The sequence below is a fragment of the Chlorocebus sabaeus genome, chromosome 16 (genome assembly GCF_047675955.1).
Source record: "Chlorocebus sabaeus isolate Y175 chromosome 16, mChlSab1.0.hap1, whole genome shotgun sequence".
NCBI lineage: Eukaryota > Metazoa > Chordata > Mammalia > Primates > Cercopithecidae > Chlorocebus > Chlorocebus sabaeus.
Window position 1 is genome coordinate 5,263,012 of NC_132919.1, and position 27,179 is coordinate 5,290,190.

At 46.7% G+C, this 27,179-nt stretch overlaps 3 protein-coding genes across 10 annotated transcripts in view; 1 reads left to right on the plus strand and 2 right to left on the minus strand.

Annotated features, from left to right (window-relative positions):
- The window catches only part of NUP88 (nucleoporin 88), a 35,422-nt gene extending 30,154 nt beyond the window's left edge, over window positions 1–5,268 (minus strand). For both annotated transcript variants that reach the window (XM_008010023.3, XM_008010022.3), the window contains exons 1-2: window positions 4,943–5,268; window positions 429–598 (exon numbers count right to left, since the gene is read on the minus strand). In XM_008010023.3, coding sequence (XP_008008214.1) covers window positions 429–598; window positions 4,943–5,239 — 467 coding nt within the window. In that variant the 5' untranslated portion in view covers window positions 5,240–5,268. The remainder of the gene's footprint in view (window positions 1–428; window positions 599–4,942) is intronic.
- A 480-nt stretch (window positions 5,269–5,748) lies between these two features.
- On the plus strand, window positions 5,749–19,447 carry RPAIN (RPA interacting protein). 7 transcript variants are annotated; one of them, XM_008010016.3, is made up of 7 exons: window positions 5,749–5,877; window positions 7,209–7,379; window positions 8,983–9,043; window positions 12,507–12,618; window positions 12,768–12,831; window positions 14,633–14,773; window positions 19,110–19,447. In XM_008010016.3, exons 1-7 carry the CDS (start codon window positions 5,797–5,799, stop codon window positions 19,137–19,139), a joined length of 660 nt encoding a protein of 219 aa, XP_008008207.1. In that variant the 5' UTR covers window positions 5,749–5,796; the 3' UTR covers window positions 19,140–19,447. The 7 variants fall into 7 exon arrangements, 5 of the variants coding, with proteins under 5 accessions (XP_008008207.1, XP_008008208.1, XP_037843329.1 ...); XR_005236746.2 differs by lacking the exon at window positions 12,507–12,618; XM_008010017.3 differs by lacking the exon at window positions 14,633–14,773.
- Window positions 19,342–27,116, minus strand: C1QBP (complement C1q binding protein). The gene is made up of 6 exons (XM_008010015.3): window positions 26,776–27,116; window positions 25,431–25,581; window positions 22,197–22,290; window positions 20,246–20,341; window positions 19,862–19,984; window positions 19,342–19,727 (listed from the first exon to the last, which is right to left on the minus strand). The coding sequence occupies exons 1-6, from the start codon at window positions 27,005–27,007 to the stop codon at window positions 19,578–19,580; spliced, it is 846 nt and encodes a 281-aa protein (XP_008008206.2). The 5' UTR covers window positions 27,008–27,116; the 3' UTR covers window positions 19,342–19,577.
- Between the last annotated feature and the right edge of the window lie 63 nt (window positions 27,117–27,179).

Genomic DNA, 27,179 nt, shown 5'->3' on the forward strand with positions numbered 1-27,179 from the left:
CACTGCACTTCAGCCTGGGTGACAGAGCAAGACTCCATCTCAAAAAAAAAAAAATATATATATATACACACACACACACACACACACATATATATACACGCACATATATATTTAAAAAATGCTTAAGATAAACTTCTGGCAAACTTCTGGCTGACAGAAAATAACTAGTTTTACAAAATCTTACTTCTACCTAATTGAAAGAATGGCCTAGCCTCCAGTGAGAGAGCAATGTGGTACTTCAGGCAGAATAAAAGTACAATCAATCACACATATACTATAAACATTGATAACACAGAAGCCAGTCTGCAGACCACGAGGAGTGCTCTAATGTTTCAAGAGTAGTATACTAAACATGCTTAAGAACCACTGGTCTTGAACAATTTTCTGTATATATAATAAATGATACAGGTAAGTACTATACAACTTACCTACAATTCACTGTTGATTTTCCACCTTCAAATTCAGAATTCTTCCCCCATCTCTTAGGTAATTCTAATACCATAAGTCCTTTTATTCCTATAAGAGCTACATGATGTTGTGTTGGACTTAACAAGACTTGATAGATTTCAAACAGGGGTGGATTTATGCAAAGCAATCTCTGAAAATTAAAGCAAACCAGTCAACATAGTTAATTTTAATATAAATATGGATGGCAGTTACTTGAAATCACAGTAATAATTTAGTTTACAACAATTATAGGATAATAAAACTCTGGGTAAGTGCTCACACTTGTACCATTAACTCACGTTTTTTTTGAGATGGACTCTGGCTCTGTCACCAGGCTGGAGTACAGTGGTCCACTATTGGCTCACTGCAACCTCCGCCTCCCAGGTTCAAGCGATTCTCCTGCCTTAGCCTCCTGAGTAGTTGGGACTATAGGCGCACACCACCATGCCCAGGGAATTTTTGTATTTTTAGTATAGACGGGGGTTTCACCATGTTGGCCAGGATGGTCTCGATCTCTTGACCTCGTGATCACCTGCCTTGGCCTCCCAAAGTGCTGAGATTACAGGCGTTAGCCACCGCCCCCGGCCATGAAATTTTTTTAATCATCTAGATTGGAATGTTCCATAAAATGCATCAGATTTCCTTACCTTGATAAATAGAGACTACTACACATAATGTTCCTTCTTATAATCAAGCTCCACCCTACTACTCCAGGTCTCAACTCTCCACCACTCTTCTGCTTGTACTTCACACTCCAAACAGATTAATTGGTATTTCTGTATTTCTGGGAAATCATCATGCTTTGCCATGCCTTTGTGTCTTTGTACAGTTGTTTCTCTTCTTGCAATGCTTTTGATTTTTTTCTTTTTTAGCTAACAAGACTTACACATTCTTGGGAGATTCAGCTTCTATGCACTTTCTTCCCAAGAAAACATCTCTGATCTTCTGGCCAGGAATAAGTGCATATTTTCTGTTTTTTTTTTTTTGTTTTTTTTTTTTTTTTTCCTGAGACAGTCATGCTCTGTTGGCCAGGCTGAAGTGCAGTGGTACAATTTCGACTTATTGTAACCTCTGCCTCCTGATTTTTAGTAGAGATGGGCCTCCTGGCCTCAACTGATCTGCCCACCTCGGTCTCCCAAAGCGCTGGGATTACAGGCGTGAACCACTGCGCCTGGCCATCTTTTCTGTACGTCAAAGATATGCTCTGGATAATTCTATTATACTTATTATCACCCTATATTCTAATTGTCCTTTTTACTTGCTAATCCCACACAACTATGAATTACCTGAGATCTACATCTTTCCTCTCTGTATTCTTAGCATTCTGGCATACTGCTGACTCTCAACAGATGCTTAGTAAATAGGCATAAACTCAGAATTAATAAGCAATGATAATTATTATATAATAGTAAAGAATGGCTTGAAGGCCAAGTACAGTGTCTCACATCTGTAATTCCAGTACTTTGGGAGGCTGAGGAAAGTTCGAGGCCAGCCTGGGCAATACAGTGAGATCTCGTTTCTACAAAAACTGGGGGGAAAAAAAGGGTGGCTTTAAGAGTTTCTGTAGCAAGCAGAATGCCGCTTTACCTATGAAGGCTTAATAACAGTGATCTTTTCATGAGATTCTGGTATGTTGTGTCAGCATCACATGTCCTCAAAATTCTCTTCTTCTCTTGGTTCTATTTGTTCTCCCATGACTATCTCTTTCTTTTCTACTTTCAGGAATATGTTATGAGACTGCCAAGGTATTGTTTATCTTTATGTATGAAGAATCACCCTAAGCCAAAACGCTTTTAGAACAGACACGACTGTTCTAAATACAATATTTCGAATTGCTGATGTCTGTAATCCTGGTTTTGTTTTTGTTTTTTTAGTTGCCCTTTGCTGATTCTAATCAAATTGCTTCTCCTCATCTTTCCTTCTTTTCCCTATACTCAACCACCACCTTCTTTCCGCTTGATTTTTCTAGTCAAACTCAAACCAACCAAAGGCCACCTTTCTTGTTACATATACAATTCAATCACTTTAGTTCATTCACAATAATCACAGTATTTTGGTTGCTGTTGTTGTTTTTAAAGTTACTACTCATGCTCTTTTTTTTTTTTTCTTGAGATGGAGTCTTGCTCTGTCACCCAGGCTGGAGTGCAGTGGCAGCCCACTGCAGCCTTTACTGTAGGGGCTCAAGTGTCCTTCCCACCTCAGCTTCCAGAGGAGCTGGGACTACAGGTGTGCACCACCAGGCCCAGCTAATTAAAATGTTTTTTTTTTTTTTGTAGAGATGGGGGGTTTCCTCCTGTTGCCCAGGCTGGTCTTGAACACCTGTTCCTGTGCTCACAAGATCCACCTGCCTCCACCTTGGCCTCCTAAAGTGCTGATTATAGGCTAGAGCCACTACACCCAGCTTACTCATGCTTTTAACATCGAAAGTTACAACTCATGATAAGCTGCTTTCTTCCCCATCTCTAAGGTTTTGAGATTCTGGAGGAGTGAAGGTTATCGAGAGTCACCAATATTTACTGAGAGCTTATAAATTCTGGGCACTTCAGCATTTTTGTATGCTGGACAACAATTTTGTAGCCTGAGCAACAGAGAAAGACCCCATCTCAAAAATAAAAAATAAAACAAATTTTTTAAAAATGAGAAGGGCAGACCCTGCCCCTGCCTTGGAGCTTACAGTCTAGAAAAGAAGACAGAGGCAGAGCGCCAAGGCTTACGGCTGGAATGCCAGCACTTTGGGAGGCCAAGGCAGGTGGATCACCTGAGGCCAGGAGTGCCAGATCAGCCTGGTCAACATGGTGAAACCCCGTCTCCACTAAAAATACAAAAAGCAGCCAGGTATGGTGGTGTGGGCCTGTAAACCCAACTACTCGAGGCTGAGGCAGGAGAATCGCTTGAATCCAGGAGGTGGAGGTTGCAGTTAGCTGAGATTGCACCCCTGCACTCCAGCCTGGGCAACACAGCGAGATCCTGTCTCAAAAAGAAAAGAAAAAAAAAAAAAAAAGGCGGGCGCAGTGGCTGACTGCCTGCAATCCCAACACTTTGGGAGGCCGAAGCAAGTGGATCACGAGGTCAGGGCTTCGAGACCAGCCTGGCCAACATGATGAAACCCCGCCTCTACTAAAAATACGAAAATTAGTTGGGCGTGGTGGTGGATGCCTGTAATCCCAGCTACTCCAGAAGCTGAGGCAGGAGAATCGCTTGAAACCGGAAGGCAGAGGTTGCGGTGAGCCAAGATGGCGTCATTGCACTCCAGCCTGGGAAATAAGAGCGAACTCCGTCTCAAAAAAAAAAAAAAAAAAACCCACAAAGTAATTATAAATAAATTATAATTGTGTCAAATGCTACATAGCAGTATAAGATGTTATCAAAATACTGTGTGCTGAACATTTGCTAATTATTATTTTTTGAGACGGAGTGTTGCTCTGTTGCCCAGGCTGGAGTGCAGTGGCTAGATCTCAGCCCATTGCAGCCTCTGCCTTCCAGGTTCAAGAGATTCTCCTTCCTCGGGCACCCGAGTAGATGGATTACAGGTGCGCGCCACCACGCCTGGCTAATTTTTGTATTTTTAGTAGAGACGAGGTTTCACCATGTTGGCGAGGCTGGTCTCGATTTCCTGACTTCAGGTGATCCACCCGCCCAGGCCTCCCAAAGTGTTGGGATTACCGTCGTGAGCCACCGCGCCCGGCCTTGATAATTTTTAACTAAAACTGTATAAGTAAGCAGACTGTAGACTCTTGCCCTATTTTCAAAATTGCAGAAGCATTGCTAGCGTCTTATTAAAATTAAGTCACTTCTCGGTAACAAGAGTTGCACCGGGCCCACAACAGATGTCATACCTTAGAATGAGTACCAAGCTCTTTACTTTTTAATCTTTAAGAGAATCTGTGTATTACAAACAAACATTTCCATAAACCAATATTTGATCACAGCAAGTGTGTAATACTTTCTGGATCACGCCCATTTTCACATGCTGTTGGCTAATCAAAAACAAAAATCCCAATTGGGGGTATGGCTTTATTTTCTAAAGCGGGCGTTGGGGGTGGGGGGGGGGGAGAATTAACAGAGACTTTCTTCATGTCAAGCATGAAACGTGGTGCTTTGAAACCTGCTACCTGACTTGCTGTGCCCAACGCAAGAGAAACTTACGATCTACGCCTATTAGAAGTGTCACGTCAGGGAACAGGTTTCTCTCGACCAAACTAAAAATAGCAACTCCGCCCACTCGTTCTCAACGCCTTCAGCCCGCTTTGTTTATCTCCAGAGCACTCATCCATCACTAGTATTTTTATTGATTATTCCATGGTCCTTTCCTTCCTCCCAGACCTCCAGGCCGTAAGCATGGAGAGAGCCTGAGTCCCCGCGACCGCGTATGGCAGTGTCGGAGCCAATCCGCGGGAACGCCTGCCACGAGATGAAAACACAGCCAAGAGGGGAAAGGAACAAAAAACTAGTTCAGATCCCCGTGAGGGTCACTTCCAGATCGGCCTGGCAGTACCTGGTACCGGGACAGGGCGGGCTCTTCGTCGCCGCCGCCGGGGCCCCGAAGGCGAACGACTAAGAAGGAGCTGTCTTCTGCGTCCCACAGGAAGAGCTCTCCGCCGAGGCCAAAGACCACGTTTCTCGTCAGCAACTGCGGCGGCGGCGACGAAGGCAACGACGAAGAAGCTGGTTTCTCAGCTTCGGCTGGACTCTGGTTTTTCAGTCCTTCCCGGAGCCGCAGGAACACGACGTGGTTAGGAAGCCAGGTCTGCCACAGCTCGCCGTCTCCCACTGGTCCTTCAGCGGCCGCCATCTTGGCCCAACTGCTCTTCTCACTCCAGTTGCTCAGCCCGCCGCTGAGCGCAGCCAATCCGCGGCCGTCCACTCACTGCTTCGGCCAATCATCGAGCAGGCGGCCCGGAAGCTCGAGAGGCTCGTGCCAGGGGAGGGGCGAGGGCGAGGCCAGCCCACCGGGCAGGGGCGTCGCCAAGGGACACCCAATCACCATTATTTCTGAAGCCCAAGGGGGCGGGACGAGAAGTCAGCGGAATGGTGATGCTACTGGAAGTCTAGCACCTGGGGAGAGACAGACTTGTGTATCTAATTGCCTATTGGACACCTCCATCTGGGTAAACCCAGGCATCCAGAACTTTCCCTCAAGACTTACCTCCCTGAATGCAGGTTGGGCTGGCCTCACACATTTCGCTTGGATGCCTAAATCTGTTTCCACGTGGGGCCGGCCGGTAATACAACACTTCCCAGAATACCCTGCGATCCAAGAGCAGTCTGCACGCGGAAACTACAACTCCCAGGGGTCTGTGCGCGCCGTCAGGGGGCGGGGCTTGCGGCCTTGTCTCCCGCGGAGAGGAGATGGCGGAGTCATTGAGGTCCCCCCGCCGCTCCTTGTACAAATTGGTGGGCTCGCCGCCTTGGAAAGAGACTTTCCGGCAGGTGGGTGTGGGGTTTGCGCCGTGGTCTCTATCCCAGTCTGTCCTGGCGACCGCCGTCTTCCCTGCCTTCGCCTTAGCCCTGCTCGGTGGAGCAGGTGCCGGAGCGCTCCTGGTCTGTGGAAGCGGACCTCAAACCCAGGCCTCCTGACTGTAGAGTGTGGGATTAGCCCGGGTCGGCCCAGTCCTAGAAAGCCTTGTTTTTGGATTCGGTTTTGTTTTGAATTTAAAGTGTGGTCATTGGCCGGGCACGGTGGCTCACGCCTGTAATCCCAGCACTTTGGGAGGCCGAGACGGGCGGATCACGAGGTCAGGAGATCGCGACCATCCTGGCTAACACGGTGAAACCCCGTCTCTACTAAAAAATACAAAAAACTAGCCGGGCGAGGTGGCGGGCGCCTGTAGTCCCAGCTACTCGGGAGGCTGAGGCAGGAGAATGGCGTGAACCCGGGAGGCAGAGCTTGCAGTGAGCTGAGATCCGGCCACTGCACTCCAGCCTGGGCGACAGAGCGAGATTCCGTCTCAAAAAAAAAAAAAAAAAAAAGGTGTGGTCATGACATCACCCTTTGCACCTCTGCAGTAACACTATCTACTGTTGCTGCGGAGGTGGCCACCGAGAGAGGCACTTTGCCTACGTTCGTCTTGTGAGATAGAGATGATTTCTATTCTAGAGAGTAGTAAACCGAGGCTTAGAAGAGCGCTCCACTTCAGTTCTGGCCTCTTCTGAACACAGTGTGGTTGCTAGTAAGTAATGTCCAAGAAAGTAACCCGACGCAAGAAAGATAGCAGATATAGCAGAGTTTCTCAGCCTTGACAATGGACATTTTGAGGGAGATACTTACATGTTGTGGAGGGCTGTTTAAGCCACATCTCGGACCTCTACCTACTAGATGCTAACAGTCCTATAACTAGAATTGTGACAACCAAAAATGTCTCCAAGCATTGCCAGATGTTCCTTGGGGGACAGAACCTCCCTGAGTTCAGAAACACTGCTGTGCAGGAAGGCTGTGACCCAGACATATCTAGAGTAGTAAGAATTTGGAAGGAATATAAATGTTCTGTAATAGGACATTGGATGCCGAGAGATTATGCACACAACCATTAAGGAAACTGGCAAGCTAGAATAAAAAATACGGTTATATGTAAATACATGCACAAAGCATTGTAATTTTATGTATCTCTACAGAGGAATGTGCAAAAGTAACACTAGTTAGTATTATCATTGAAGTTTTGTGTCTATAAACTTTCTTTAATGTTTTCCCAACTACTGTAAGAGTGTTTTTTAAAAGTAGAAATGGTTTTTTTTTTCCTCCCCATCTTGCTCTTTTTTCCCAGAGATGCCTGGAGAGAATGAGAAACAGCCGGGACCGGCTCCTAAACAGGTACCGCCAGGCTGGAAGCGGTGGGCCAGGGAATGCTCAGAACACCTTTCTAGTGCAAGAGGTGATGGAAGAAGAGTGGAATGCTTTGCAGTCAAGGGAGAATTGTGCAGAAGACTTGGCTCAGGTCAGGCTGGGCTATGTGTTTTCAGGAGGACTCCACCAAGAACGGCTACTGTCCTTTTTTACTTGTTTACTCGAGTCCTCTAAACCCACCATTCCCCTACCCCCATTTAGAATTCAACAGCCTTTTTTTTGTGTGTGAGATGGAGTCTCACTCTGGCGCCCAGGCTGGAGTGCAATGGCGCTATCTGGGCACACTGCAAGCTTCGCCTCCCTGGTTCACGCCATTCTCCTGCCTCAGCCTCCCGAGTAGCTGGGACTACAGGCGCCTGCCACCACGCCCGGCTAATTTTTTGTATTTTCAGTAGAGACGGAGTTTCACTGTGTTAGCCAGGATGGTCTCGATCTCCTGACCTCGTGATCCACCTGCTTCCGCCTCCAAAAGTGCTGGGATTGCAGGCGTGAGCCTCTGCGCCCGGCCTAGAATTCAACAGCCTTTAACCCAGGCTTTTCTACCCTTAATGTTAGACTTGTCTAGATGAATTGTTCTGAAATACCAGACCATAGATCTGCTCATCACTGCAACATCATCATTTATGAAACTAAAAAGAAAGAAATTTCATTTCTTGCCTCCACCCTTGGAAATTATGATTTAGTAGGCATAGGCTAGGAATCTCTTTCTTTCTCTCTGTCTCTCTTTTTTTTTTTTTGTCTTGCTGTCTCGCCCAGGCTGGAGTGCAGTGGCAAGATCTCGGCTCACTACAGCCTCCACCTCCTGGGTTCAAACGATTTTCCTGCCTCAGCCTCCCAAGTAGCTGGGATTACAGGTGTGTGCCACCATGCCCGGCTATTTTTTTTTCTGTTTTTAGCAGGGATGGGGTTTCACCATGTTGGCCAGGCTGGTCTTGAACACCTGACCTCAAGTGATCTGCCCACCTCAGGAATCTCTTTCTAAAAAGTTCTCCAGAAACTTTCAGATTCTAATCTCAGCCAGCGTTGGGAGCCATGTGTGGAAAGGATACCATTTATAGTGTATCAGGAAGAGCACTGGATTCGAAGTCAGGAGTTCCAGAATTCGAATCCTGGTTTGGCTATTGACTCTTAACTTCACTCTGCCTCTTTGAGGTTTAGTTTTCACATTTATAAAATGAGAAGATCATGTTTTCAGCATTGTAAGGATTATGTAAGAAAATGCGGGCAACTGTTTGAAACCATCAACACACTGTGTAATAACGATGCATTATTCAGTGGCTTCTATGTGTCCTACGATACACCAATGTTTGCCTTATATTACCACAATTAGTACTCACAGTAACCCTCTTAGATAGATTTTATTCCCACTTTACAGAGGCCAAAACTGAGATTTGCAGAGACTAGGAACTTTTCCTGTGGTTACATAGCCTTGGAAGAATATGTACCTAACTCCTACCCTATATCGTCTCTCCAAAAGTGGGTACCATTATTTTGTCACTGGGTAGTTGGATCATTTGTTGATGACGTGTCAGCGTGACAGCATTACCCCACTGTCAGTGTATTGTGCAGGAGGACTGGACTGATTCTGTCCAGCAAATCTGGGTTCTTCAAGCCAGCCTCCAAGTATGAATCATCGCGGGGCTTGGTTGGTGATTAATACTTCAAACTTCTGATGCCTCCCCCTTCTCTTCCAGTTGGAGGAGCTGATAGACATGGCTGTGCTGGAGGAAATTCAACAGGAGCTGATCGACCAAGGTAAGCCCTAGGAGTAGTCCTTCCTTACCTGTATTTAGCTTCTCAACTGCTGTGACTTTTCCTCCAATCAGGATTAGTTCATAAGTCCCCTTTGTCTACCTCTATCGATCAAGTGTCCAAAAGGCTCTTTTTGTACTCTGACATCTTGGCTGTCTAGCTTCCCAATAATAAGGGTCTCCAGGGTGCTAGGCTTTGTGCTAAGAACTTCTCATTTAATGATGCTGTTTTCTCCATGTGACTGCCCTGTAAGATAGTAGTAGTAGAACAGAAGGTGGAGTTCTCATGCGGGTCATACAGCTAGTAAGTGGAGGAGATGGGAAGCAAAATCAGCTGTGTGAATCCAGTTCTCGTGTTTCTTCTACCATCCTGCCTCTCTATTAATGGGTTAATAGTTACTGAGGGTGGTGGCTTATGCCTGTAATCCCAGCACTTTGAGAGGCTTAGGCAGGAGTATTGCTTGAGGCCAGTTGAAGACCGTCATGGGCAACATAACAAGACCCTATCTCTACAAAAGTAAAAAATAAAAAACTTAGCTGGGTGTGGTAGCACATACTTGTAGCCTCCCTCATCCAGAAGGCTTAGGCAGGATGATCACTTGAACCCAAGAGTTTAAGGTTACAGTGAGCTATAATCGTACCACCTCACTCCAGCCTGGCTGACAGAGTGAGATCCTGTCTCTTAAAAAAAAAAAAAATAGGCCGGGCGCGGTGGCTCACGCCTGTAATCCCAGCACTTTGGGAGGCCAAGGCGGGCAGGTCACAAGGTCAGGAGATCAAGACCATCCTGGCTAACATGGTGAAACCCCGTCTCTACTAAAAATACAAAAAATTAGCCAGGCGTGGTGGTGGGCGCCTGTAGTCCCAGCTACTTGGGAGGCTGAGGCAGGAGAACGGCGTGAACCTGTGAGGCAGAGCTTGCAGTGAGCCGAGATCGTGCCATTGCACTCCAGCCTGGGCGCCAGAGCAAGACTCCATCTCAAAAAAATAATAATAATAAATAAATAAATAAAAAGTAAACCTGCCACTTTACAGGATACAGTGACAGTGCGTGGTCCGATCCCTTGCCCTATTCATTTCAAGTGCCACATTTTCTCTTAACTCCCCAGGGCCTGTGAGCATCCACTCCTTGAGGGAGGTGTCCATAGCACTGTGTAGAGAGCATAATTTTGTTCTTTATATAGTTAAGTCATTTTTTCTATGTAGCCCTGATTTGATTAGGCCTTGTGTTTTTTTCTTTCTTTTTTTTTTTTTTTTTGAGACACGGTCGCTGCCCAAGCTGGAATGCAGTGGTGTGATCACAGCCCACTGCAGCCTTGACCTCCTGGGCTCAAGTGATCTTCCCACCTCAGCCTTCTGAATAGCTGGGATCACAGACGTGTGCCACCACCCCTGGCTAATTTTTTTTTATTAACTTTTTTTTTTTTTGCTAAAGATGATACAAACAAGACAAAAAATTATTTATGTATTTATGTTTTTGAGACGCGTTCTTGCTCTGTTGCCCAGACTGGAGTGCAGTGGTATGATCATGGCTCACTGTGGCTTCATCTTCCTAGGCTCAACCGATCCTCCCATCTCAGCCTCCCGAGTAGCTGGGACCGCAGGTGTGCACCACCATGCCTAGCTAATTTTTTAATTTTTTGTAGAGACAAGGTCTCACTATGTTGCCCAGGCTGGTCTCGAACTCCTCCCTGGTCTCAAGTGATCCCCCCACCTCAGCCTTTCAAAGTTTTGAGATTACAGGCATGAGCCAACATGCCTAGCCTAATTTTTTTTTTATTTTTTGTAGAGACGGGGTCTCACTATGTTGCCTAGGCTGGTCTCAAACACCTGGACTCAAACCATCCTCCTACTTCAGCCTCCCAAAGTGTTGGGATTACAGACATGATGCATGGCCCCCAGCCTTAGGCTTCATTTTTATGCCTGTAAAATGGAGATTATACCTCATAAGTTTATTGTAGGGCTTAAATAACATGTGTAGAAGACTTAGTGCATTGCCTGGTGTATAGAGAGCTTTCAGTAATCAACAGCTATTGTTATGGTGAGGCAAGAGCACAAACCCTTGAGTCATACCTCTAAGATTCACTTGGCTATACCACTTTAATTTGTGTGGCACTGACCAAAGCACTTAATTTCCCTGTGCCTCAGTTTCTTCACCTTTGAAATAAGGATAGTAATAGTGAAGAAGTTAATATATGTAAGGGACTTACGATAGCATTTGACACATAAGTGCCATGCAAGTGTTAGTTGTTAATGACTGTTGCTGTTGACTCCAGTTAGGCTGTAAATTACTTAAGTTATCATCTTTTTTTAATTTATTTTCCCTTCCCCCTACCTACAAAACCTTTCTTAGTGGTGAAACATAAGCCTCACCAAATGTTTATTTTGCGGCACATTTAATAAATCTGAAGTGACAGAGATTTACTGTGTTGTGCCGTCCTCAGCCATAGGAACATTCTAAAGCAGAAGCTGGCAGACTTTTTGTGAAGAACCAGATAGCAAATACTTCAGACTTTACAGACCATGTGGTCTCTGGCACAACTCCTCAACTCCGCCGTTCTAGTGGAGAAGCCGTTATAGACACCACATCAACAAACAAGCATGACTGTAGTGTTCTGACCCCTTCCCTAACGTCTAGACTGTGAGCTCAATAAGGGCAGGACGGTCTTTTTCATCTTTGTGCCCCTGTGACTAGCACATACTAGGTACTGTTGTATGTTTGCTGAGTGAATGAGCACACAGATTCTGAACAACACAGATTCCAAGTATGTGGACATACTTGGAAAGCAGATCTCTTTTGACTCAGCAGGGTCGTCCTGGCATCAGAAATCAGTTCTCCCTTTTTTTTTTTTTTTGACACAGAGTCTTGCTCTGTCGCTCAGGCTGGAGTGCAGTGGCGCAATCTCGGCTCACTGCAACCTCTGCCTCCCGGGTTCAAGTGATTCTCCTGCCTCAGCCTCCCAAGTAGCTGGGATTCCAGGCATGCACCACATGCTGGGCTAATTTTTTGTATTTTTTAGTAGAGCTGGGGTTTCACCATGTTGGCCAGGCTGGTTTCGAACTCCTGACCTCAAGCCTGCCTCAGCCTCCCAAAGTGCTGGGATTACAGGCGTGAGCCACCTCGTCTGGCCAGCAATCAGTTCTCTTTGTCAGCTTTCCTTAGTTGCCTGTGGGACCCTGTCATTCCCTATCTGTGCTCCTATGACCTCTGGAGATGTGTGTGAAGATTGTCTCCTTGGTCCTCAGCCTACTTTACCTCTTATGCTCACAAAAAGGGGACAGAGAGGAGGGAGAGGGATCTAGCAAGATGAAGGCAGCCTGAGAGAGCAGTAAAAACCAGTGATGGCTATTGTGGTTTTGCCCAAATCTTTCCCTTGTGTGAAGGAAGCCTTTGGCAGTGAAGCTTAGAATTAAATACAGGGCAAGCTGAAGCACGGTGAAGCACTCCAACTGCCTTTGCCTTGCAGAGCAGTCCATCATCCGCGAGTATGAGAAGAGCTTGCAGTTTGATGAAAAGTGTCTCAGCATCATGCTGGCTGAGTGGGAGGCAAACCCACTCGTCTGTCCTGTATGTACAAAGTAAGAGTTTTGAAAACCTTTTCAGCATTATTCGTTCCCATTCCCCACTCCAAGGTGAGTGGAATCTCCCCTGAGATTTGTTGCCTGAAAAGGTTTGGCAATCCAGTTCTGGTGGCCATGATGCTCTGGGATCCTAATTCTGCTTCTAGGTACAACCTGAGAATCACGAGCGGTGTGGTGGTGTGTCAGTGTGGCCTGTCCATCCCATCTCATGTGAGTGTTCCACACACAGATTTCATGATACTTTTTCCCACACGGATCTACTTTCTTGAAGATCCTCCAGTGCTGGCTCGGAGCCCATTGTGCATATTTCTTCCCAGTTTTATGTTCAGTGGTGTCACATTGGTAGCTTCAAATCGGCCATGGTGAGAATATCTATGGCATGAAAATTGGCAAACAGTACACATCAGGGCCTTTAGGGCCCTGGAGAGCCACCACTGCTTAAGGTTTTTATGGAGACCTCAGCTTGGGATTGGAAACGCCTGTATCTGACGTTTCATAAAAATTTTCTATATATGAAGACATACCTAATTCAGAATTTAAGCTTTAGTAATCTTTTTTTTTTTTTTTTGGAAACAGTCTCACTCTGTCACCTGGGCTGGAGTACAGTGGCATGATTTCGGCTCACTGCAACCTCCGCCTTGCGGATTCAAGTCATTCTCCTGCCTCAGCCTCTCAAGTAGCTGGGATTACAGGTGCCTGCCACCACGCCCGGCTAATTTATTTTTATTTTTATTTTTAGTAGAGATGGGGTTTCACCATCTTGGCCAGGCTGGTCTCGAACTCCTGACCTTGTGATCCACCTGCGTCAGCCTCCCAAAGTGCCGGGATTACAGGCATCAGTCACTGTGCCCGGCCTTCAGTAATCTTAAAATACAGAAAGAGCCCTTTTATCTGGCATGATGGGGACTGCAAGTTTGCCAGTTAATTGAGCAATTGATTAAAGAGGCAAATTATAAAAATAAAATGTTTTATGGTAAGTTTCAAAAACATAAATTTACTTGCCAGCCTTTGAGTGGGGCCCTGCTGATTGGAGAGCTGAGTCACCTGTTTTATTTTTTATTTTATTTGAGACAGAATCTCACTCTGTCACCCAGGCTGGAGTGCAGTGGTGAGATCTCTGCTCACTGCAACCTCCGCCTCCCGAGTTCAAGCGAATCTCCTGTCTCAGCCTCCTGAGTAGCTGGGATTACAGGCACACGCCACAACACCTGGCTGATTTTTGTATTTTTAGTAGAGATGGGGTTTCACCATGTTGGTCACGCTGGTCTCGAACTGCTGACCTCAAGTGATCCGCCCGCCTCGGCCTCCCGAAGTCTTGGGATTACAGACATGAGCCACTGTGCCTGGCCGAGTCACCTTTTTTACATAAACAACTCTTATAATACATAGTCCAGAGTTTACGATTTTAATTCTGTAAAGTGCATCAAGAAGCTGAGTATGCAACTTTGGAATTTTTCTCCCCCATCTTTTACCTAATTCTATAGCTCTTTCTTTCTTTTTTTATTTTTATTTTTTTTAAGCAGCTCATCTTTTTGAGTGTTTCCTAAACTTTCCACTTATTATAAAAATAAAACTTCATGGTTATTCCCTTGTATTATTGATTTACATAATAAGTAATTAGCGTTACTGAGTTACAGTAGCAAGTTCAAGTAACTCAAGCAGACCTGGGAGCATACACTGCTAGTTGTTGGTAAGGATGCACTCAGCTGGTGGGGGCAGAGGCAGAGGGAGGCTGGAAAGTAGCCTACAGCCTCTGAGTGTTCTTTCTGCCATGAGTGGCCATCAGTGTGTTTTACAGCAGTAGAGGGCATTGGTTAATATGGAGAGGCAGTTAAATGGAGATTGGTTAAGAGATCTTGGCACAGTCATGGGCCCAAGAGTGTCTTTAAGGCTCCAAGGAATCAAGCTGTCAGAGTGAGCCACAGTTCTATTGGTTGGCATGAGGAATGAGGATTTTCCATCTGTTGGCTATCAAGTCACTGAGAGGAGGTTGAACTTTTTTATTTTTTAGTCTTCTGAGTTGACAGAGCAGAAGCTTCGTGCCTGTTTAGAGGGTAGTATAAATGAGCACAGTGCACACTGTCCCCACACACCTGAATTTTCAGTCACTGGAGGAACAGAAGAAAAATCCAGTCTTCTCATGAGCTGTCTGGTAAGCCTCTCCTGGGACCCAGTCTGTGGTAAGAGGGGCCTGTGGTTGGTTTTATTCCTACCTTGATAGAAATAATGACCTAGAAACAGGTAAATGTTTAATGCAGTTTATTATCTGAGGAATTTACTTCATAGAAAAGTGAAGGTAACAAGTCATTTTGACTCAAAGGCCAGTCAGAAGGGAAGAGGCAGCATAGGATCATGGCAAGAGGATTGGTCTGGGAGTTAGGACGTGTGGCTCCACACCTTCTCCTGATAGATCAGCACAGTGGTTTTGGATTCAGCTGGTCATTTCATAGTCATAAGACCCAAATAGGCCATGCTGGCATCACTTTTGCAGAAGGAAACAGGGCAGAAAGTATAGCAGGGCAGCCTTAGGTTTGTCTGTCAGTGGAATTTTCACAGGGGTCCAAGGGCTAGTCGCTAGCCTGAGTGACAACTGAGGTGTGAGGGCTGGGAACACAAGCGGGTATGGGAACCACCTGTCTTAGAAGCGTGCTATAGGAACCAGTATCTCTCATAATCCATGTAATCTATATATGTATATATATGTGTACATGTGTGTATATATATATCATACAAACACACATAAAACTTATTGCTTTTAGATCCCAGGCAGGGGGAGCCTTGGGATTAGGAGCACACTATACTTCAGGAAGTTCATAGCCATGGCCTTCTACTGGGTGTTTAGAGTTCCCTCATGGCCCTCTCATTCCAAATGCAGGTAACCTACAGGGGTCATTTTTATTATAAACAACATTGCCTAGTAACAGCCATTTCACCTTTATCAGGTTTCTTCCATAGGTATTTAATTCTACTCATTCATTAAAAAAACAATGAATTGAGGACTCATTAAAATTGAGAAATACACATCTCTCACGGAGCTCAAGCCTTGGGTTGATAATAAGAGAACAGAATAAACAGGCAGTACCCTGGAGAGCTGTAGAGGGAGGGCTTATGGGAGTTCAGAGGAGGGTGATCTCCTTTATGGTGACACCTTCCTGGAGGAGGCATTTAACTTGGCCTTGAAGCGTGGAATTGATCTGGACAGACATGGAGATCTGGCGAGCTGTGGGGGTAGAGCTTAAGTGGAAGATCCCCACATAGAGGAACAAGGCAGAGAAGCAGAAACTGGAGTGTATACAAAGAGCATCTTGTTCTACTTCGCTGGAGCATTAGGTTCATGAGGGAGAAGATAGTTCCTGTTAGGAATAGGAAACAGATTCAAAGAAGTGATGTCATCTGGCCAAAATTTTACTACTAATAAGCGATAGAGCTGGTGTTAGACCCCAGGTCTTTGTGCTTCCAGTGCCCCTGCTGTTTCCTGCTCCAGGCTCTGACCTTGGTGGAAGGAAGCCATTTTCCATCAGCTTATGTGGAAAGAGACACAGCAGGTGAAAGTTTAAATAAAACACCTCACTACTTCCTGTTGACTACAGGCATATGTCCCCTTCTGTTCCAGCTCTCCGGTACTGGTTGCAGATGCTCAAATATGCAGTGCTTTCAGGCCTCTGTGCTGTTGTTCATGCTGTTCTGTCTGAATGCCTTTGACTCCTCCCACTACATTTAAGCATCATTTGCACAGATATTTATTGAGCACTACAATATGCCATGTACTTCATTCACCTGATTCCTCACAAGGAATTGGCCAGTCTCAGCCAGGCACGGTGGCTCACACCTATAATCCCAGCACTTTGGGAGGCTGAGGTGGGCAGATCACCTGAGGTCAGGAGTTGAAGACCAGCCTGGCCAACATGGTGAAACCCCATCTGTACTAAAAATACAAAACTTAGCTGGGCATGGCGGTGGGTGCCTGTAATCCTAGCTACTCGGGAGGCTGGGGCAGGAGAATTGCTTGAACCCAGGATGCGGAGGTTGCAGTGAGCTGAGATTGTGCCGCTGTACTCCAGCCTGGGACACAGAGTGAGACTCTCTCAAAAACAGAATTGGTGGCCAAGTGCGGTGACTCACGCCTGTAATCCCCACACTTTGGGAGGCTGAGGCAGGCAGACCATCTGAGGTCAGGAGTTCAAGACCAGCCTGGCCAATATGATGAAACCCTGTCTCTACTAAAAATACAAAAAAATTAGGTGTGGTGGCACACGCCTGTAATCCCAGCTACTCGGGAGGCTGAGGCAGGAGAATCGCTTGAACCCGGGAAGCAGAGGTTGCAGTGAGCGGAGATTACACCACTGCCCTCCAGCCTGGGCAACAAGAGCGAAACTCCATCTCAAAAAACAAAAACCAAACAAAAAAAGAATTGGCCAGCCTGAGAAGCCCGTTCCTTTGGAGACTGTGTTACCATTTTCGACAAACCTAATGAGGGCTGGCAGAGGGGAATTGGCCAGTCTCTCCTTGGGCTTCCACCATACCTCATGCCGTGTCATCCATAACAGTGTTGCAGTTACCTGCTCATGTCTGTCCTTGAGGGCATGGCCCGTATTTATTTCTACTCCCAGCGCTTGGCATATATTAATAAATACGTGCTTAATATGTTTGTACAGATGAGTTAAGGTGGAGGGAGGAGAGTTGAAGAGGGCACAGGTCAGCTGGCTTTGGCTTCTTAGTAAGGTGAACAGTGAGTCATCTACACAGATTATAATGGTAGCAGAGCTGGCGTCTACAGCTCCTCAAGTATGAAAGTCCCCTTGAGTGTGAAAGACCAAATGCTGGCGGGTGGACGAGAAGGACAATTAAAGGGTAAGCGGAAGATTGCCTAATTGCCAAGTGTACAGCTTCAGCTCAGCATATAATTATGGACCCCAGTTATCCACTCACCTAACCGTCAGTGTCCTGTGGCTCAGAGCAGCAGTGAAGCTAAGTGGGAGGTGAGGTTTGGAAGGTGTGTGCTGTGTAGCAGTCTTGGAGATCATAGTTGTCAGTGCTGGCTCTGGGGCAGGCAGGGAGACCATTGTTGGGTAAGTGAGGGGTGAGGGGAGGCGGGGTTCACAGCAAACATGAGAAACACAGCCAGGCGCAGTGGTTCACACCTGTAATCCCAGCACTTAGGAAGGCTGAGGTGGGTGGATCACTTGAGGCCAGGAATTCAAGACCAGCCTGGTCAACATGGTGAAACCTGGTCTCTACTAAAAATACAAAAATTAGCTGGGCCTGGTGGCTCGCACCTGTACCCCAGCTACTCGGGAGGCTGAAGTGGGAGGATGGCTTGAGCTCAGGAGGTGGAGGTTGCAGTGAGCTGAGATGGCACCATTGCACTCCAGCCTGGGTGACAGCGAGATTGAGCCTCAAAAAAACAAAAAACAAGAAACAGGAGGGGGAAAGACAAAATTGTATTCTGTAGGTTCCGAGTTCAACATTTGGAAAGGTAGACATTTGGAATGCTCTAGTTCCACTAGACCTTTGGTTTTCACTTAAGGGGGACTCAAAGACCATTGTGTTAGAATCCAGTGAAGCCAGGATGTGGGGAAGCTCAGCACAGATGGCTGAGGATGTGATGGAAAATAGGGATGGGTTACAGAAGATGGCACTATATTACAAGACTTAGGAATATTTTGGATGTGACCGTGCTCAGGTGGTGGTCATGGGATAGAATATGCTAAACCACCTATTAGCAGGGTTATAGTGTCTTTTAGAGAAAGCCAAATATATTACCTGTGAAAGTGGTAAGAAACAAGGGTAACCTGTTTATGCCTACTGTTTTGTTAGTGGAACGCTAAGCCTGGGGGAGTTACGGATCCCCTACTGCTCAAGGTCATCGCCAAGGTCTGATTTTTCACACAAAAAAATTTGCAACCTCTGGCATAAATGGGTTAAGGACAGACGATTCCTCAGCATAGTGGAGGGGCAGAGCCACCAAGGAGTCGGGAGCCAGTTTTACACTCAGGTGCTTACTGATCATATTACAGATCAAGGGAAGACATGTTTTCTGCCCGTACTGATCATGCATGGTTGGTACCTCCCCTGTGATACGTACCTGCTTCAATCTTGTGTAGACTTGGAGTCTCATCTTCCTGCTGGGCTCTAAAAGCTCCAAGCTACCAAGAGTTTGAATACAATCTTTGTGGTCAGTAGTTTCCTGAGGTGAGGATGTTTCATTGGTTCATCTGCAGGATCTGATCTTAGCTTGAAGACTGTTGATGCTGACGGTTTCCAGGACAGTTGTTTGAAGGCTGCAGGACAGAGGTCCAGCAAAGCCAAAGAGGGGCAGTCGTCGGTGGCCTTCATGACAAACTACACGACTGAACTAATTCAAACTGGACTCAGGAGACCTCATCTAATGTGTAGCATTCTCATTGATTACAACTTTTAACGATGTATCAGGTATCTTTCATGACTAGAATACAATTTAAGCTAATTCTTCTCCTGTTTAAACCTAGGCCTGTGATACCTGGGCTGTGATCCTCTAGAGCCAGCGTGGACTCACATCATTCTACAGGTTGAAGACAACGCACTCCCTGAGGAGCCTTGTACATACTAGCCTTTTATTTATAACTTATTTTGTATTGAAACTTTTAACCGATCCTGAAGGAAAAAAAACTTTTCCGACATCTCTGTTCTTGGTCTTTTGTGACGCAGGTTGAAGCGGGAGGAATAGAATAGATACACTGCTTTGGAGGAGATAAACCAATTTTATGTCTATCATGTTATACAAAAATCTAGAAATAATAGATTTGTACAGGAAAAATGATAATAAATGAGAGCGCAAAACATATAATTTAAATTTGGTGTTTTTCCCCATGATATTAGGACGATAATCATTTCAAAGCACATGTCTAGCTTCAGAGTAGGACTTGTTCACTGGCCAGAGCCTGCCGTGAAACTAAGGCTTTCAGCGTCTGTCTGCTCTACTGGCTCTTGACAAAACTCTTGAGGTCTTCAAGAAAACTAATGTACTCCTGGTGCTCCAGGGCTGTGCTGAGCTCCACCAACTCATCTGCAAAAGTGTTGTCCACCCCTCGGTCCGCAAGGAAATCCATCAGGTGGTCATATAAGGCCTGCAAAGAACAACATTTACTAGTTAAAAAAAAAAAAAAATCTGTAGTGAACATTAAAATGTTTGTTTCTCCCCTTGAACTAGGACCCTTCCTTCCAAGGCCCAAAAGGTTCCCCCATCTTATCAAGCACTCACCCAGTCCAAGGAATCTGTGTTGAGTGTGTAATTAGTATCCTTCCATTCAGACTCGCCACTGGACTGAAAGCTAACTTCCCTGATAGAGAAGATGTCACTCTCAGCCTCGTCTTCTTGTCCAACCTGAGAAGAAACAATATTTGGGGAAACTGAAGGGTTCTCCAGGATAAGCCAGACTAATGTGAAGAAAGGGGGCCACTGACAGCATGAAACTGATCAGGTTTTAACCCTCTTCCCACACTCCCCTCCCCTCTCCCCTCTCCCCCTGCTGGGCTGGTCTAAGCTAGAAAGTCTTTAAATTTATGCTAAAAGGGACAGGAAGTTCCCAAGGGACACGCTGTGCTCCCCAGGGGTGCCAAGGGGCTAGCACTCCATCCTGCATACCTCATCCTCTGGATAATGACAGTCCAACACAAGGGCCTTCTTGCCATCATTCTTTATAACTTCAACCACGAAATTGGGAGTTGATGTCAGTTCAGGCTGGGAAAACAAGAAGTCAGTACATGCCACTGCTGGAAGGAGATGGATGCCTGGATCAAGGATCTCTGTTCAGAGTGTCTCAGAGCCACCATTAGGATGTTATGTAGCCATTTTAATAGTCTTATGCCATACTATTCCCAAATGAAGAGCTTGATCTCACTTCTGTTGGCACCCTGCTTGTTTAAGTAACACACTGGATTTTCAATTAAGAAATCTGGATACTAGCCGCCTCAGCTATGTGCCAATTAACTGAGTTTATATCAGTTCCTTAACATTCCAAGCCTTTTCCTCCACCCATACACTGCAAAGCTTTCCTAAAGTTTCAAGATTCCAGCTTGACTGTTCCAGGAGTCTTCATAAGGGACCAGGGTCAAAGGCTGGGGAACCTGGCCATCCTTATGGCTGAGTACCAGCAGCAGCTTTTCCTCTGATGTGGAGCTCTGGGAGCAGACTGGGTCCAATGTCAGGGAGATGCTAGTTGGGGTTGCTGGGAAAGAAGCACACCAGAGAGCTGTGCCATCCACACCAGGTCATGACCCAACACTGTACTGACGGCTTTTGGGCAGAAGGTCTAGGGACTCTGTGGCCCTCGTACTGGCTGGTTACCAGGCTGGGCACAGCACTTCCTAAAATGTCTGAAGAGTAGGCATGATCCAGTTAAAGTCTCTTATGCCCCTGGCATTCTTTTTTTTTTTTTCTTCGAGGCAGAGTGTTGCTCTGTTGCCAGGCTGGAGTGCGGTGGTGTGATCTCGGCTCATCGCAACCTCCGCCTCCCGGGTTCAAGCAATTCTCCTGCCTCAGCCTCCTGAGTAGCTGGGACCATAGGCGCCTGCCACCACACCCAACTAAGTTTTGTATTTTTAGTAGAGATGGGGTTTCACCATGCTGGCCAGGATGGTCTCGATCTCTTGACCTTGTGATCTGCCCATCTCGGACTCCCAAAGTGCTGGGATTACAGGCTTGAGCCACCACACCTAGCCTGCCCCTGGCATTCTTATCTTGGTTAAATGGCTGTTGTGTATTACCAGCTTGTGACTGATATGTTAGGAACATTCCACACATGCAAACACACCAAATGATAACCTCCAATATAAAAAATCTCCCCATAGGCCGGGCGTGGTGGCTCACGCCTGTAATCCCAGCACTTTGGGAGGCCAAGGTGGCTGGATCACTTGAGGTCAGGAGTTTGAGGCCAGCCTGGCAACCACGGTGAAACCCTGTCTCTACTAAAAATACAAAAATTAACCAGGTGTGGTGGCACATGTCTGTAATCCCAGCTACTGGGGAGGCTGAGGTAGGGGAATCGCTTGAACGTGGGAGGTGGAAGCTGCAGTGGGCAGAGATCGTGCCATTGCACTCCAGCCTGGGCAATGGAGCAAGACCTTCTCTCAAAAACAACAAAACTCCCTATCATGGGAAAGGCTGAGAACATTTCGTTTCCTTTCTAGCCAAACTACTAAGCCTGAGCTAGCAGACAGCAACGTATTTTGCCCCTGGGAAAAGGAAGAGGGCCACAGTCCTGTTAAAGCTGGCCAGAAACCACTGAGTCCTCCTGCCTCAGCCTCCTGCATAGCTGGAACCACAGTCGTGCCACCATGCCCAGCTAATTTTTTTTTTTTAAACTTTCGTAGAGGCAGGGTCTTGCCATGTTACTCAGGCTGGTCCTCCTGGCCTCAAGGGATCTTTCTACCTTGCCCTCCCAAAGTGCTGGGATTCAGGCGTGAGCCACGCGCCTGGCCTTAGAGGAAAAAAAATTTTTTTTTTTTTGAAAGAGCAAAGAAAAACACTCCTTCTTTAAGTCCCAGGGACAGCCTGTCAGAATGGAGGTAAAAGCTGATCATAGTGTTAAGCTTACCTCCTGTTCTTCAACCTTCTGCCCTTGCGTGGGTTCCTCCTCACCATCAAATGTTGGTGGGATGCTGTTGTTAATGTTGAAAGTGACAGTGATTCTAAAAGGGCAAGAGAAAACATAACAAAGGCATCATTTTAACTGAGTAGGTTAACACACAAACATGGAGGTCTGCTACAGTTACAAAGGTGTACTGAAACAATGTCTCTATCCTAGCTGGCTGAATTCTATGCAGAACTTCAAACAAGGCTGGTGCCTACATCCAGTCCTGAGTGATTCAGCAGGTCTCAAGTGTGCCTACCATGTACCAGCTGCTGGAAGCCACAGCTGGCCTCAGTTTATCTCAGCCAAACAAGTCATGCATGGGTTACTCCCAACAGGGCCATTACCCCAGGGCTCACTGCCATGTGTTGACTGGGCATCTCATGGCCACAGCCAGCTGACACTGCCCACCCTGGTCTTTCCAAGGAACCCTTGGTAAAAGTAAGGACCTGGGAGGCTGGTGAGATGGAACAGAAGCCCCTTTAAGAGCCTTTTCCCTTAAGAAAATTTGCCCTGCAAGGAAAGGAAGAAGGAACAATGGAGGGTTGCATCTGTTAAACACGGAGAGCAACCCTGGCCTCGGGAAGGGGATGCCTCACAAAGAAAAAAAGGCTGTAGTAGACAGTCATCCTTCAGAGTACTTGTGGGAAGTTTTATCATCACAAAGCAGGCCAGAGACACCAACTAGCGACAATTTTAAGGTGCAAGAATCCACACCTGACAAATCATGTCCCAAAGTTTGAGTCAAAATTCCTGGGAGATAAAGTTTAGAACCAGAACCGCTGGACTATGCAACTCTGGCAGGCACCGTTCCATACAAGTTCCATGAAGTGCCGCCCCCTCGACTTGTGCTAACTAGCTGCTTTGCCAGGAAGTCACCTTTCCATAGTAACAGAGGCAGTCTGAGGTTGACACAATCTGTCTGATTCCAACTGTGCTGACCAAGCTCCTGGGCACAGAAATGGAATGATGTTCGTCAGAGCATTATTTTTAATGGCCCCCAAACAGCTATGAAAACCTTGTGCAAATAAATGGTTTTTAGGTGAGATTACAGAAGACACAATTGACCTGTGTAGGGAAAAATCACACTACACAATAGCCAAGAGAATTGGGACCCTACTTCACATCATACTCAAAATGAATCACAGACCTCAACTAAGAGCTAAAACTAGAAAACTCTTTGAAAAAATTAAGGCATAAATCTTTACAACCTTGGGCGAGGCAGTGGTTTCTTAGACGTGACACTAAAAAAGCACAGGTTGCACTTGGTGAATTAGAAGTAAAAAAAAAAAAAAGCACAAGCGACCAAAAAAATAGGTAAACTGAACATCCTCAAAATCAAAAACTTTTGTGTCAGAGGACATTACAAAGAAAGTGAAAAGAAAACCCACAAGATGGGGAACAATACTTGCAAATCATTAATTTGATAAGATCATTGTACCCAGAAAAACTAAAGAACTCTTTTTTTTTTTTTTTGAGACGGAGTCTCGCTCTGTCACCCACGCTGGAGTGCAGCGATGTGATCTCGGCTCACTGCAACCTCTGCCTCTGGGCTTCACGCCATTGTGCCTCAGCCTCCCGAGTAGCTGGGACTACAGGCGCCCGCCACTACACCTGGCTAATTTTTTGTATTTTTAGTAGAGACGGGGTTTCACTGCATTACCCAGGATGGTCTCGATCTCCTGACCTTGTGATCCACCTGCCTCGGCCTCCCAAAGTGCTGGGATTAAAGGCGTGAGCCACCGTGCCCGGTCAAAACTAAAGAACTCTTACAACCCAACAATTAAAAATGTAAACAGGCTGGGCAGGGTGGCTCACACCTGTAATCGCGGCACTCTGGGAGACCAAGGAGGGCGGATCACGAGGTCAGGAGTTTGAGACCAGCCTGGCCAACATGGCGAAACCCCGTCTCTACTGAAAATACAAAAATTAACCGGACGCATGCCTGTAATCTCAGCTACTCAGGAGGCTGAGGCAGGAGAATTGTCCGAACCCGGGAGGCAGAGGCTGCAGTGAGCCAAGATTGTGCCACTGCTCTCTATCCTGGGTGACGGCAAGACTCCGTGGGGTGGGGAGGAAGCTACAAATTGTATGACTCCATTTATATGAAATGTCCGAAAGAGGCAATCCATAGAGAAAGTAGCTTAGTGATTACCTGGGGTGGCTAGAGGGAGGAATAATGAGTGACTGCTAATAGGTATTGTTTGGGGATTGACAACAATGTTCTAGAATTAGGTAGTGGTAACCGCTGCATAATTCTGTGAGGACTACGAACCACTTAATTTAATAAACTTCAATAAATGGGTAAATTTTATGCCATATAAATTAAATCACATTAAAACTGTGATTTAAAAAAATTATATATACATCATAAGGTCAATTATAAAGAAAATTCAACTTAATTTATTTATTTACTTATTATTTTTTTGAAATGGAGTCTTGCTCTGTCCCTCAGGCCGGAGTGCAGTGGCGCCATCTCGGCTCACTGCAACCTCTGTCTCCCAGGTTCAAGCGATTCTCCTGCCTCAGCCTCCTGAGTAGCTGGGACTACAGGCGCTTGCCACCACACCGTTAATTTTTAGTAGAGACAGGGTTTCAGTGTTAGCCAGGATGTTCTCCATCTCCTGACCTCATGATCTGCCGTCTCTGCCTCCCAAAGTGTTGGGATTACGGGCACAAGCCTCCGTGCCCAGCCTCAATTTAAAAATCTGGAAGATGCCAAATGTTTACCTGTGTAATGAGACTATGGATGACTATGATGCAGAAAAGTATAAACACTAACAGTTTAGGAGAAGGTGGGGCACCTGACTTAGGTCACAAACTCCCCGCCTCTGATGGCAGCCCTTACTACAGTGGAACCCCATCCTGTTACATATAAGTTACATACCTTGCATTTTCACCTATGCTAAACATTAGAGAGAGCAGGGTGCTACTGTATCAGGGCTGTAAATCAGAGATCAAACTGATTCTGTCAGTACTTTTTTGCGCTACATTTTTGTCTCCTTAGTAACCAGCTCACAGCAAATTTTGTTCAGTGAATGGACTGCCTGGACCTTATGAAGCTGTCCAAATGAATCCTTCACTCTCTTGAAAACCATTTATCCACACCTGAACTCAAGGCTCTTCCAGGGATGACCCAGGACGGGTCTTGCAGGGTTAAGGGAGTCGGTGCCCTGGGATCCCCAGACCAGTACTTACTTTTCCCCGGCAACTTTCCGCATTAATTTCGCTTCTGTCCCATTCAGTTCCAGCTCCCAACCTCCAGACATCTTAGGGAGGGTTTTATGCTTCTGGATTTTTCTTTCCTCCTTAATTTCATCATTTAGGAAATCAACAAAAGCTTTGTCTCCTAGAAAAGAAATCCATATACATAAAAATGAGAGCCAGTTAGTCTAAAACATAAAACTATTACCCTGGTTATCGCGGCCAGAAACCTGGACTATTTCTTTTTTTTTTTTTTTTTTTTTTTTTTTTTTTGAGACGGAGTCTCGCTCTGTCGCCCAGGCTGGAGTGCAGTGGCCGGATCGCAGCTCACTGCAAGCTCCGCCTCCCGGGTTCCCGCCATTCTCCTGCCTCAGCCTCCCGAGTAGCTGGGACTACAGGCGCCCGCCGCCTCGCCCGGCTAGTTTTTTTGTATTTTTTAGTAGAGACGGGGTTTCACCGTGTTCGCCAGGATGGTCTCGATCTCCTGACCTCGTGATCCGCCCGTCTCGGCCTCCCAAAGTGCTGGGATTACAGGCTTGAGCCACCGCGCCCGGCCGACTATTCTTTTTTTGAGACGGAGTCTCGCTCTGTGGCCCAGGCTGGAGTGCAGTGGCCAGATCTCAGCTCACTGCAAGCTCCGTCTCCCGGGTTTACGCTATTCTCCTGCCTCAGCCTCCCGAGTAGCTGGGACTACAGGGGCCCGCCACCTCGCCCGGCTAGTTTTTTGTATTTTTTAGTAGAGACGGGGTTTCACCGTGTTAGCCAGGATGGTCTTGATCTCCTGACCTCGTGATCCGCCCGTCTCGGCCTCCCAAAGTGCTGGGATTAAGGCTTGAGCCAACCTGGACTATTTCTAATCTCTCTGCTATTACGGTTACTCTAGAAGCCTCAGTTTCCTTATCTGTAAAAATACCATAATATTAGTGGGAAGCTGAGCCTGATGCTGGAAAAGTGATTTCCAACAATGAACGCATTACCACTTTCCACTATAAAGCAGAAGAATTTCCGATCATCCTCTTCCACTTGCCAAACGATAGTTATATCGTATGCTATTTTCAAACACGACCTTGGGCTTTCCCAAAGGTCCACTTTCGAGAGAATAAGACTAAGGATAAAGGTACCCTCTAGTATTTAATTTTATTCATCCCCTACTAACAAAAAATGAAACTGGTGGATAGGGGAGGTGGGGGGAATATGATCACACGTGGGTTTAACCCGCTGGTTGCCAATCAATGGAAAAATATCCCAGACCTCGGAGGTCGGTAGCAGGCCCCACTCCTGGTCTTTTTCCCTCCGTGAACCGCAAACCACACCCCTGGCCCGCGTGCGCGAACCTCACCTTCAGTGTGCAGCAAGCCGCAGCCACAGCCACAGGCGCAGGGTCCTCGAGGCCGCAGGAGGCCCGGCCGCCGCTCGGAACCTGCGCGCACGCTGAGCAGCCCGAAGGGCCGGGCGCACAGCCGGGGCCCCGGCGTCAGGAGCTGCCGGAAAGGCGAGGCGGGCGCGGCAGCGCGGAGGCTGGGGACGGCGGAGCCCAGCACACGGGGCACGCAGCGCAGCAGAGGTAGCATCGCGGAATCCACTGCGAACACGTGCGGATGCAAAGGACAACCCAGGCCCAGATGCCCCGCGACCTAGCGCGCCGCCGGAAGCCCCGCCCTTGCCCGGAAGCGCTTCCCGCGCCGGCGCACTGAGGACCTAAGGCCAGCTGGCGGAATCCCGCCCTCTGCTGGAGACCTCCGG

Bases quoted from the DNA above. Each gene is read 5' to 3' on its own strand.
- C1QBP (XM_008010015.3), bottom strand. From the start codon at position 27,007: ATGCTACCTCTGCTGCGCTGCGTGCCCCGTGTGCTGGGCTCCGCCGTC. The intron at 20,342-22,196 runs GTAAGCTTAACA...TTGTTTTCCCAG, and splicing joins AGAAGGTTGAAGAACAGGAG to CCTGAACTGACATCAACTCC. The intron at 19,985-20,245 runs GTATGCAGGATG...GTTTCTTCTCAG, and splicing joins GTCATTATCCAGAGGATGAG to GTTGGACAAGAAGACGAGGC.
- RPAIN (XM_037987401.2), top strand. From the start codon at position 5,797: ATGGCGGAGTCATTGAGGTCCCCCCGCCGCTCCTTGTACAAATTGGTG. The intron at 9,044-12,506 runs GTAAGCCCTAGG...TTTGCCTTGCAG, and splicing joins ACAGGAGCTGATCGACCAAG to AGCAGTCCATCATCCGCGAG. The intron at 12,619-12,767 runs GTAAGAGTTTTG...TTCTGCTTCTAG, and splicing joins GTCTGTCCTGTATGTACAAA to GTACAACCTGAGAATCACGA.